The sequence below is a fragment of the Aotus nancymaae genome, unplaced genomic scaffold (genome assembly GCF_030222135.1).
Source record: "Aotus nancymaae isolate 86718 unplaced genomic scaffold, 86718_ANA_hifiasm-v0.15.2.pri h1tg000064l_0, whole genome shotgun sequence".
Classification (NCBI taxonomy): domain Eukaryota; kingdom Metazoa; phylum Chordata; class Mammalia; order Primates; family Aotidae; genus Aotus; species Aotus nancymaae.
Window position 1 is genome coordinate 2,254,905 of NW_026988478.1, and position 12,721 is coordinate 2,267,625.

Consider the following 12,721-nt stretch of genomic DNA (forward strand, 5'->3'; position numbering starts at 1 on the left):
TAACATCTGAACTCTGCTTGTCTCAGATTTTCTCTCTGTCCTCCTTCCTTTATCTCCACTTCTGTCCTCACCTCTATGAGTTCTGTACCTTCTCTGTTGGCTTCACTCTCAGGCAGCCTCTCTACGTGGTGGCCCTCAGCAAGCCCCTGTTTATATCTTTCCTGTTTAGCACCAGCAAAGTCCAGAAGGATTTTAACACAGCACTGATCATCTTACAAATTTCCAAATGCCTAATGGACCAGTGTTAGCTGTGACCAATACACACACACACACACACACACACACACACACACACACCTCTCCCCATGAAACCCTGGTGAACTATGGGAACTCCTAAGGAAGTGATCAAATGGAAAGAAGTTTGGACATATTATTTATAGCCACATTGGTGTAGAGAGTCAGTAGTTTTGGGAAACCGAATTGGCAGGATGCAGAGAAACTCTTGTGTTGGGGATGGGGGCAGAGGAACATTCACACTTTGCATTTGGAAGGTGACATCTGGAACAAGGCAATAATGAGGTAAAAAAGAAAAATACTCTAAAAGCTTGAAATCTACGTATTCTTCTGCCAATGGATCCGAGCATTGATATACTGGTTAACAAATTCTCTCAAAATACAGCAAGGTTTTTAACCAAGCAGATGGCGGTCTCTGGACTTCGGTTCATAGCTTTGGGGTTCGTAAAAGGCAGACCTGATAAAACAGTGTCAGTGGCTCTAGGAAAAGGAAGCAGACTCTGTGGGCTGAGGCTTGAAGAGGAGGGAAGCATGAGCAGGGAAGTACAAAGTGTAGAACGTTTGCTCAGGAAGACACAAAGCGGATACAAGAAAAGCAAGCGGCCAGAGGAGGACGTGGAGTTAACGTGCAGTGTTTGAAAGGCAGAAACTGTGTGAATGTGTATGTGTTAAGGATAAAGAGCCAGTACTCAGGAAGAGACTGAGGCTAAAGCTGAGAAAGGCAACAATCCATAAGAAGGTAGAGGCCGGGTGAGGCATGCGGACTTCAGAGCCACATTGCCTGGTTTCATTCCTGCTTTCACTGAGTTCTAGCTGTGTGATCTTGAGAAAGTCACCTAACCTCCCTGTGCCTCAGTATCTCTTCTGTAAAATGAGGGTGTTGACGGAGCCTACCATAGAGGTTGTGAGAAGTAAATAGTAAAGCAATGAGAACAATGCCTGGTGCACCACGGTGAAGTTTTGAAATAGACATCGCTGGAAATGTTCTCAAGCTAATTATTGAAACACTACCACCATTGGCCAGAGCTGGAGGCCCAGCTGCTGGCCATGAATGTTTCATGGTACCAGCCTGTTCAGGAGTGAGCGTGTCTTCTTCAAGGCCTAGAGATCCACAGCCAGGCATAAACTCTGCAGTGGTTTGGATTCGTCTGTGTTGGGGTTTCACTGTCATTTGAGATGGAAGAACATAGGGTGCAAAACTTTGGCATGTTGGCAAGAGGGCGCTTGATAAAATGGATCCGCACTGAATTAATTTATTCGAAAGCATCAAGCACAGTGCCTGATACATAGTGGACTTTCAATCAGTTATTCATACATTTTTGTTTATTGCTATGAATTGCTGTGATGGTTGGTGAATGAATTGATAAAATTAAGAGTGAACACAGAAAACAATCAATGTGTGCAATCTGAGTGTTGAAAAGCAGTCTTTTTTTTTTTTTTTTTTTTGAGACGGAGTTTCGCTCTTGTTACCCAGGCTGGAGTGCAATGGCACGATCTCGGCTCACCGCAACCTCCGCCTCCTGGGTTCAAGCAATTCTCCTGCCTCAGCCTCCTGAGTAGCTGGGATTACAGGCACGCGCCACCATGCCCAGCTAATTTTTTGTATTAGTAGAGACGGGGATTCACCATGTTGACCAGGATGGTCTCGATCTCTTGACCTCGTGATCCACCCGCCTCGGCCTCCCAAAGTGCTGGGAATACAGGCGTGAGCCACCGCGCCAGCCGAAAAGCAGTCTTGAGTGTTGAAAAGCATTTTCTCTTTGGGGATATGTGAAAGGGTTTTGATGTAATTTAACGTTGTTAGGCCTCTGGTATTTCTTATTCAATACTGGATGTGCACAAACGGCAGTACCAGTGGGCCAAGGGCATCCCGCAGTTTCTTGTTCCGGCAGCAGCCTCTCTGTTGTGGCTTAGGCCTGAGTCAGAACTTTTTTGGATACAGCGTCAGGGCCCCTTTCACCACCTGCATCGTGGAAACTGAACCCATGGGGGGTCCTCTTAGTGAAGCTGAGCCGGGCTGTTGGCCTGACTGGAAAGCCCATCTCTGGCCTCTCTGGCTGTGAGAGTCTGACCCAGTGGAGACAGGCTCCTGGGCCTAACTGTGACTCTGGCCAAATGTTTGACCTTAGGCCTGGAGAAAGACACGCACGTTTGCCGAGAGCCTGTTATACACTCATCCCTTTAACAGGCACTTGTCAAGTGTCGCCTTCTTTTATGCTCACATCGATTCTGACAGGGCAGTGTTGGGTAAGACTTCCAGTCTTCCTAGTCTTGGGTTCGTCATCGGTCAGTGGAGGATGTAAGCTCTCAGTGGTCTTCAGACTCAGCTCCATGGATTCTGGGGTTTCTTTGCAGATGCTACGGGAGTCACCAAGGGTGACCAAGGGGACCAGGCGAGTGGAACTTAGTCTTCAGTTTTCCTGTCTTTGGTCTGCTCTCTAGACTGGAGTTCACTGCACACTTTTGTTTAAAGAATGGCTTCTAAGTTTAAAAACTGGCCTGTATGATCCCTAAACTGTCCTGTGACTGATTAGCGGCTCTTTTGCTAGTGCCTTGGGTTAATACTTTCCCTCTCTGCACCTCAATTCCCCTGTCTGTAAAATGAGAAGCTCTGGGGCTGGGTCTCCATGACCCTGGGAGTGGAGTGGCATTAACCACTTGGGTTAAGTGAGCCCCATTTGGCTGGCACACTGGAAGGGCCAATGATCTTGAAGGACAGTCTGCCCATCTGTCCCACTTCACGGGCACCAGGAACCCATGGCTCAGATCCAGGACTTGTGTCCAGCTCCACTTGTCAGCAGCAAGTCGCATTGTTTCTTCCCGTTTCCTCTTTCCTCTAGGGACTCATGAAGCGGCAGCTAAGCCTTGTCCAGTGGCCACCCGTCAGCCAAGGGCCAGAGACCAGGAAAGGAAGAAAGGCAGCTTCACTTCCTCTTTGAGGATGGAATCACACAGCCGCGCTGGAAAGAGCAGAAAATCTGCAAAATTTCGGTCCATCTCCAGGTCCCTGATGCTCTGTAATGCTAAGACCAGTGACGACAGCTCTAGCCCTGATGAGAAATATCCTGATCCCTTTGAGATCTCCTTGGCCCAGGGCAAGGAGGGAATTTTCCACTCATCTGTGCAGCTGGCAGACACGTCGGAGGCTGGGCCAAGCAGCATTCCTGATCTAGCACTGGCCTCTGAGGCTGCTCAACTCCAAGCAGCTGGGAGTGATCGAGGCAAGACCTGTAGGAGGATATTCTTCATGAAGGTATGCCCAGGCTTTGTGGGGCTGAAAGAGCCTGTGGTTGGTTTCTGGTGCTGTGAATTAAAGTCTTTGAATCCATTGATTCAAAAATGAGGAAGCTGCAGACTCATAATTCTGAAAGAAAGCAAGGAAAAAGTTGAGGCAGGGCCCACTGGAACTGGAACAATGAGCATGGGAGTGAATTGGGCTCAGATAACACTCTTGCTTGAGAGGTTCAGTAAAGCACTATGTCACTCCAAGGTAAACTGAGCCTAGATCCCTGATGGAAAAATGCCAGATGCAGTAGTCAATACACTGGGAAGCTCTCGTGTCTAGACAGGCACTAGAGAGCATACCGTGGGCAGGTCAAATCACATCTTTCTTGTGGACTCATAGAAACAAACTTACAGCGCCTGGGCAGAGGAGGAGGCCTTATGGCAAGCAAGGTAAGGGGTACCAGATGAGTGACTTCATTCCCTGAACGCTGACTGTGAGCATTTTCCAGGTGCCCTCCGCCAGTTTCAACCTAAGCGTGGATGCTGAAGGTAGCGAGTGGAGCCATAAATAGGGGAGGGGAAATAAGTATTTAGGGACCTGCCAAAATTCAGAATGTTTACCTTTCTGTTATATCATATTGCAATTTTTGTCATCATGATAAGATGGAGATTGCAGAATATCAGAAATCTAGACTGATGAAAAGAGTTTACTGTCAAACTATTCCCTGTTAAGTACTGTGCCTTCTATCAAAAGTGAGATTTCTCAAGGGTCCAAATGGCCCTGAACCCTGAAGTCAGTGCTGGTAACTCAGTGAAGGGCCAACATAGAGATGTTTCTCCTCTAGCCTACTACCAGACTGTGAGTATAAATAGGGAAGGCACTCCAGTTCCTTTGAAAGGGGTCTGTCGTCTCTGTACAACTTGCCTTCTTGAGGAGGGAAATCACTACTTAAGACTTACAATAAACAACATATGTGTTAAGGGCCTTAAGGGACCCACAGCATCCTCAGGGGCCTCACCCAGCCCAGTCTGCTCTGTAACCCATGATGTGACTTCTATTAATATGTCCTGAGCTCACTTGATAGGGTAGAAAGAGAAGCCAGCAGCCCAGTGGGTTTGGGGGAGGCTCGCCAGGCTCCCCGGCTGCCATTAATGATGTGAAAAAATCCAGTTCACCAACCCAAAGTCAAATTTATTAGTGACATTATGAATGTGTCTAGATTAGTGCTCACATAAATGAAATGTAAAAATTATTTCAATACCTCAGCAGAATCCTAGAATGAATTATTCACTTGCTTCCACTTAATATCAGTATTTCCTGAGCACCTGTTATCTGCGAGGCACGGTGGGGGTCCAGTCTCTGCCCTGAAACAACTTACTTAAAATAGAGTAAAAAATACATTACAAGATGGATGTAGGAAGCTCCTCCAAGGATAAAAGGAGCATGTCTCTGGGGAGGTTGTCATTCCTTCCTTCATTCAGTTAATACTTAAGCCAGGCATGGGAGTGAGTGAAGCAGGCTCAGTCCTTGCCCTGTTGCAACTTTTATTCTGATATGCGGATGAAGATAATAACTTGATATATAATATTAAATAGTGAAGGGCTCTGAAGAAATATTAAGCAGGGTAAGGGGATAGAGAGTGATGAGAAGGGGTTACTGCCCTTTTTGAAAAGGGCATCACAAAGGCTTCCCTAAAGATGTGACATTTGGGCAAGACGTGACCCCCTGGGGCGGGGCATTCCAGGCAGAGGGAGCAGCATGTGCAAAGACAGGAAGCAAGAGTGTGCTTGGGGCAAAGAGGGAAGAGGAGGACGTAGAAGACCAAGTTGGGGTGGTAGCCAGGGACCAGAACAAGGGCTGTGGCAAGGACTTGGAATTGTAATCTACGAAGGACGGGAAGCCACTGGAGGATTTTGAGTAGGAAAGTGACACGCTCAGATTGGTGTTTTAAAAGGAGCACTCTGACTGCTAAGTGGAGAATGGCGTGCAGGGAGACCAGTGAGGGGGACCGCAGCGGCGACCCAGGCCACCAGCGAGGGGGACCGCAGCAGTAACCCAGGCCAGAAATGGCGTGGCTTGGACTGGGGTGGTGCTGGGAGAGGCGCTGAGAATGGTCAGGGCAGGGATTTGTTGATGCAGGGATGTGGCATGTGAGAGAATGAGAGAAGTAAACCTCAGCTTCGAGTTTCAGCCTGACCACCTGGGGGTGGGGGATGGAGGTGCCCCGTCCCAACATGCAAAACACGAGGGGCTGGGGAAATGCTCAGGAAAATGGTGAGTTGTGCTCCGAAGGGTGCACAGCTGTACTAAGGGGAGGATGGGAGGGAATTCCAGGTGACAGAATTCCAGGCAAAGGCAGGGGAGGAGAGGTCTGAGTGCTTATGCTGGGCCACCGGGCACAGGTGAGCACGTCTGGCACTCTGTCCTTGTGCCTGTTCCACAGCAGGAGACTGGATACTTGGGAACGGCTACATGGCACAGGGCAGGAGTGGGCGTGGGAGGGACCTGGGAAGGGGAAAGAGCGAACGTCACCTTTTCGTCTCTTTGTGATTCACATGTGCACCACATTTTTCTTTTTTTGAGACAGAGTCTTGGTTTGCCGCCCAGGCTAGAGTGCAGTGGTGCAATCTCAGCTCACTGCAGCCTCCGCCTCCCAGGTTCAAGCAATTCTCCTGCCTCAGCCTCCAGAGTAGCTGGGACTACAGGCGCTCACTACCACGCCCAGCTAATTTAAAAAGTATTTTTAGTAGAGACGGGGTTTCACCATGTTGACTAAGCTGGTTTTGAACTCCTAACCTCAATTAATCTGCCTGCCTTGGATTACAGGCGTGAGCCACAGCACCTGGTCCATATTTTGGTTTTAAAAATGTTTTCACAACTCATCTCATTGTCTCCCTTTACCCCAAACCTTAGGAGGAAGGTAGTATAATATGTTAATGATGGATATTATCAAATGCAAATATAATAATATAATAACAGCAGTATTGCTGTTTCTGAAGGGCAGTATGGGATGGGGTTGGGGTGTGGGCTCATTAACCTGACTGCCTGGGTTGTGGTCTGACTTTCTCAGTTACTAGCTGTGTAACCCTAGACAATCACCTTACCTCTCTGTGCCTCAGTTTCCTAACCTGTTAAATGGAGAATGTCAAAAATAGTACAAATCTCATATGGATTTTATAAGGATAATGTTATAGGCATTTACATGAGAAAATTCACCTAAAACAGAACAGTGCACATAGTGATTGATAAATATTATGATTACTATTATTTCTGTTTTAGCATGGGAGGACTAATTCTGAGGAATTAAGTACTTAATGAATTCAATCACGTTTATCAAGTCCCTTCAATGTGCTAGACAGTGTGTGAGAGTTATAGCTGATGGTGCTCACAGGACGATGATGGAGATAGAGACAAAATATTTCTGATATGGGAAGAGCACAGGCACAGCCATGTCAGGGAAATCATGGGTGCGCTGAGGAGGACAGACAGTGTGGGGAGCGGCGTCCTGGGGGAGGTGGCTGTTGAAAGCAGGATATTCCAGGAAACAAGTCTGGGTGAGGTAAGACATGGGAATGAGCAGAGGGATACGGGCTCACAGGGGCTTGCAGGAGCTCACAGGGGCTTGGAAGAGTTTGCTGGGGGTGGCAGAAGAGGTGATGAGCAAGGAGGAGCCGAGTTTGAGTCAGGGATGAACTGGGACAACAGAGAGGAGCATTGTCCAGCTCAAAAGCTGAGCGCTCTTGTTCTTTTTTAAAGAGCATAGGTAATTCTTGAAGATCCGAGAGTGAATTCTAAGCAAGGGAGGGTTTCAGCTGTCTAAGGAAGTCCTGCAATCAAAGGTGCCAGGTCAGCAAGGTCAAAGGTGACAGCAGGTCCTCATCTCCTTCCTGCAGAAGCTCAGAATACTCCATCGCCCACACCCACTCACTTCTCCCTTCTCACAGGGACTCTCTAGTCCCTGCCCTGGCTGCCTCCCTCCCCTGGCCAGAGTGGCCCTGCACCTAGGCGTGACTCAGTTGGCCCAGATGAACTCTGCAGCCTCCAGCAACGCCATGGTTACATGGATTTCAAAACAGCATCTGGAATGAGGCCCTCTGACATCAGCCTCTCCTCTAGAAACGCCTAATATAAAAATTAAAGAAGAGGAAGTTATATAAACAGCCAATTTTTTTTTTTTAAAAAAAGCCTTATTGGATGGGTTGTGTTTGGGCCAGCCAGGACGGGGTAAATTAATGCCTCAGGATGTGCCAAAGCGGGGCGTGGAATCTGCGTTGTACGTTAAGGTACTGATGAGGGCTGTTTGTTCTGGGGAAGCTTCTAGACCCCTGGAGATGAAGTCAAATGGAAGAATGTTCAAAGACAGGCTTCCTAAGTAAACAAACAAAAACAAATACAATTTATCAGACTTAGAACTTTGAAAGAAGGAATACAGGGACTCACTGGCCACTCCAGCCCCTGTTTTCAAATGGAAAGAGTATTTTAAATGCCCTTTAAGGAGATGTTAAGGCCAAATGGAAGGCACTCAGTTACAGGGAACTGACGCTCAAACTCCCCCTCTCTTCTTTCCTCTCTCCCTTCTCCTTGCTTCCTTATTTCTTTCTGTTTCTTCAAACCTTGGCAGAGACCTGTTATGTGCTATCGTCTGGAGATAAAGAAATCAATTTGGTATTGTACCCTCAGGGAACCTGCAGTCTAGAGAAGGGGCAGGTGTCAGCAGAGTTAATCCTGTCCTTCGTTTCTTCCCCTACCTGAATGGCGTTCCTTGCTCAGTTTTCTTAAGGAAAGGTCTCACCCAGAGAATGAGAATGACTGCAGAGACTTCTAGGTTACCTTTCATCTTCCTAGAATAGGAGGTATGCCCTTCACTGTGGAACTTTCCTAGAAGGAATGGGTCCAGCTAAGATTTCTGTGAAATCTAAGCAATCTTAGAAATGAGCAAACGAGCTCTGGTCAAGCTGCCCTCTGCTGTCCACTCCTCCAGGAGGCTCAATGCACGTGGGTGGCAGGCAAAGGTAGGTTTCCCTGCGGAGTTAAAGGGCATCAGACCATGGCGGGTGCAGGTGAAGATGGAGGTGAAAACGCAGAGGGAGACAGTGGAGGAAGGGGAGTGAGAGGGGTCACTCCTACACCTCAGAAGTTAAACCTGGCCCCAGGTTCACAAAGAAATCATCTTCTGGCTGGGCACAGTGGTTAACACCTGTAACCCCAGAATTTTGGGAGGCTGAGGCAGGCGGATCCCTCAAACCCAAGGAGTTTTTGAGACCTGCCTAGGCATCATAACAATACCTTGTCTCTGGAAAGGAGAAAGAAAGAAAGAAAAGAAAAGAAGGAAGGAAGGAAGAAAGAAAGAAAGAGAAAGAAAAAGAAAGAAAGAAAAAGAAAGAAAGAAAAAAAGAAAGAAAGAAGGAGGGAAGGAAGGAAGGGAGAGAGAGAAAAAGAAAAAGAAAGAAGAAAGAAAAGGAAAAGGGATGGGAGAAAAAGAAAGGAAGGAAGGAAGAAAGGAAGGACGGAGAGAGAGAAAGAACTCTACCCCAAATGCTGTCTCTGTCTGTCTCTCTCTCTCTCTCTCTCTCTCTCTCTCAAGACAGGTTCTTGCTTTGTCACCCAGGCTAGAGTGCAATGGCATGAACATGGCTCACTACAGCCTCAACCTTCCAGGCTCAAGTGATCCTCCCCTCTCAGCCTCCTGAGTAGCTGGGACTACAGGCACGTGCCACCATGCCTGGCTAATTTTTGTATTTTTTATAGAGGTAGGGTTTCACCGTATTGCCCAGGCTGGTCATAAACTTTTGCACTCAAGCAATCCACTCCCCTTAATCTCCCGCAGTGCTGGGATTACCAGAGTGAGCCACCCTGCTCGACCTACCTACCCCAAGGTCATAAGGATACTTTCTCATTTTTTTTCTAGAAGAGTGGTTGTTTTCTCTTTCACGACTGGATCTTTAATTCACATGAAATAAATTGTTGTCTGTGTTGTGAGTGAGCTGCCAACTTTTTTCCTGTATGAATATCCAGTGAAGTCAACACCGTTTTTTGGAAACCCTGTCCTCACCCCACTCATAGCAGTGTTATCTCTTTTGTATAAGTCAAGGATCATATAGAGAGAGGTCTATTTCTGATTTCTCTATTCTGATCCATTAGTCTTTTATTTTTCCTATTTTTGCACAGTTCAATTTACTGAAGCTTTCTAATAAGCTTTATGACATTTGCTCATGTAAGTCCTCCACGTTTGTTCTTAAAACTAGACTTGGTTTTTCCACTGGGCTTTTTATTAGAATTGCATTGGTGTTATAGATCAATCTGAAGGGGGCTGACATCTTTACAGTGCTTAATCTTCCAATCCTTTTACATAATATATTGCTGCAAAGTTGGACTGTATTTTTTTGTTTGTTTATTTGTCAGCATACCCAATCATTACCTGCTGTTTTTGAATAAACAGAACTCTGTTTCTCCCCTTCCAATTTTTTTTTTCTTTTTTTGAGACAGAGTCTCGCTCAGTCACCAGGCGCCAGGCTGGAGTGCAGGGGCGTGATCTTGGCTCACTGCAACCTCCGCCTCCCGGGTTCAAGCAATTCTCCAGCTTCAGTCTGCTGAGTAGCTGGGACTACAGGCGCACGCCACCACACCCAGCTAATTTTTGTATTTTTAGTAGAGACAGGATTTCACCATGTTGGCCAGGATGGCCTCGATCTCTTGACCTCATGATCTGCCGGCCTCGGCCTCCCAAAGTGCTGGGATTACAGATGTGAGCCACTGCGCCCGGCCTCCCCTTCCAATTTTTATACGTTTTCCCCTTTATTTTACATCTAGGGCCTACACTGCAATGTTGAATAGAAGTGGTGATAACAGGCATCCTTGTCTCATTCCTAATTTTAAGGGGAAAGTTTTGTTATTATTACGTTAGTGCGTATGATGTTTGCTGTAGTTCTTTTGTAGATACTCTTCATTAGATTAAGGAAGTTTGCCTATGTTCACAATTGGCAAAGAGGTTTTATTTATTTATTTATTTATTTATTTATTTTGAGACGGAGTTTCACTCTTGTTACCCAGGCTGGAGTGCAATGGCGCGATCTCGGCTCACCGCAACCTCCGCCTCCTGGGTTCAGGCAATTCTCCTGCCTCAGCCTCCTGAGTAGCTGGGATTACAGGCGCGCGCCACCACGCCCAGCTAATTTTTTGTATTTTTAGTAGAGACGGGGTTTCACCGTGTTGACCAGGATGGTCTGGATCTCTTGACCTCGTGATCCACCCGCCTCGGCCTCCCAAAGTGCTGGGATTACAGGCGTGAGCTACCGCGCCCGGCCCCAAGAGGTTTTATTTTACCCCCCACCTCCAACATGAATTGTTGAATTTTGTGAAATGATTTTTTTCTGCATTTATTGAGATGCTCGTGTGGAGTGTTATACTTTACTTGTCAATGTAGTAAATTGCACCGATTGACTTTTTTGAATGTTAAAACAACTTTGTCTTCCTGGAATAAACTCGATTTAGCTATGATGTATTATCCTTTTAATAACTCTGGATTTTATATGCTAATATATTGTTAGTGATTGTTGCCACTTGTGTTTGTAAGAGAGATGAACCTAAAAATTTCCTTTCTGGCAATGTTTTGGTCTGGTTTTCAAACTATGGGTATTTTGACCTCATGAAATGAGTTGGGAAACACTTTCTCCTTTCCATTTTCTGGAATACTTTGACTTATATTGGTGCTATACTCTTTTAAATGGTTGAAGAATTCACCTATGAGCCATCTGGGACTAGAGAGTTCTTTGTGGAAATGTTTTAAATTACCACTGAATTTATTTAATAGAAATAGGACTATACAAATTTTCAACTTCTTTTGATAATCAGTTTTGGTAAGATGCATTTTTCTTCTGAGAATTTGTTTCATCTGAATTTCCAAATTTATTAGCATAAAATTGTTCATAAAAAATCTTACATTTTTACTGAAATTTTGAGGTAGTTACAGATTTACATAAAGTTGTAAAGAATAATAAGATCCTGTGTACCTTTTCCCAGATTTCCCCAAAAGTAATATTTTGCATAACTCTAGTCCAGTAGCACAACCAGAATATTGATTTTGATACAAACCATTAATGTTACTCACATTTTCTCAGTTTCACTTACATTGATTTGCATGTGTATATGTGTACTTATTATTTTTTAGACATTAGTAAAAACCACAGTGATGTTCATTTTTCATTCCTAATATTGATATATATGTCTTCTCTCTCCTTCTGTGTGTGTGTATGTGTATGTGTGTGTCTTGATTGATTCCTAGATTAATTGTTCCATAGTTAAAGAAGAGAACATATTTTGAATGATTTTAATCACTGGAAATTTGTTGAGAATATATGTACATATATACACACACATATATATACACACATATACATATATATGTCTGTATGTGTATGTATATATGTCTGTATATACATATATATTTGTTGAGTGCTATCTTCCATATTTGTCTATTAGGACAAATTCCACAATAACCATAAATTTGAGTGAACAGACAAATAGAGAAGATATGTATGTGTCCACCGATTTCCCCTATGATTAGCTTGTTAGCTATTTTTCCAATCCTTTTAACTTTATCAATTCCATCTCTCAATTATTTACTGAAAGAAGCCTGTTAAAGCCTCTCATTATTATTGTAGATTTGTCTGTTTCTCCTTTTAGTTCTGTCAATTTTTGCCTTATATATTTTGAGCTGTATTTTATGTGCATAGACTTTTACAACTTTTTATGTTTTCTTGGTTGATGAATACTCTTACAATTTTGAAATATTCTTTTGACTAGTGCAGATTTTTTTCTGAAAATTTGTCTGATACTAATATAGCTTCACCTACTATCTTTTGGTGAGTGGTTGCATGGTATATCTTTTTTTCTTCCTTACCTTCAACCTGTGTTTATGTTGTTCTTCTTCTTTCAATCTTGTCTTTATAATTGTGAGTGTTTACAACATCTATATTTAATATAATTTCAGATGTGTTTAGATCTATGTGTACTTTCTTATTATTTGGTGTCTAGTTGTCCCAAGTGTTTTGTATTCTGTTTTCTCTCTCTTTTTGCCCTCTTTTGGACTAACATCATTTTTACTACTCCACTTCTCCTATGATTAGCTTGTTAGCTGAAATTTTTTTACTTTTTTTTTTCTTGAGACGGAGTCTCTCTCTGTCACTCAGACTGGAGTGCAGTGGTGCAATCTCGGCTCACTGCAACCTCCGCCTCCCAGGTTCAAGTAATTCTCTACCTCAG

General features: G+C 44.6%; 2 protein-coding genes across 5 annotated transcripts in view; both read left to right on the top strand.

Moving 5' to 3' along the window:
• Nucleotides 1-3,145, top strand: part of CFAP161 (cilia and flagella associated protein 161) — a 79,995-nt gene extending 76,850 nt beyond the window's left edge. The window contains exon 8 of the mRNA XM_021674374.2: nucleotides 3,075-3,145. The gene's annotated coding sequence lies outside the window, so the exon portion shown is untranslated. The remainder of the gene's footprint in view (nucleotides 1-3,074) is intronic.
• IL16 (interleukin 16) overlaps nucleotides 1-12,721 on the top strand; it is a 114,835-nt gene that overhangs the window by 28,370 nt on the left and 73,744 nt on the right. For 3 of the 4 annotated variants that reach the window (XM_021674372.2, XM_064366137.1, XM_012466941.3), the window contains exon 2: nucleotides 3,075-3,487. In XM_021674372.2, the coding sequence (XP_021530047.2) occupies nucleotides 3,075-3,487 (413 nt within the window). Of the gene's footprint in view, nucleotides 1-3,074; nucleotides 3,488-12,721 lie in introns of those variants that run through there. The other variant, XM_012466942.3, reaches the window with a different exon arrangement.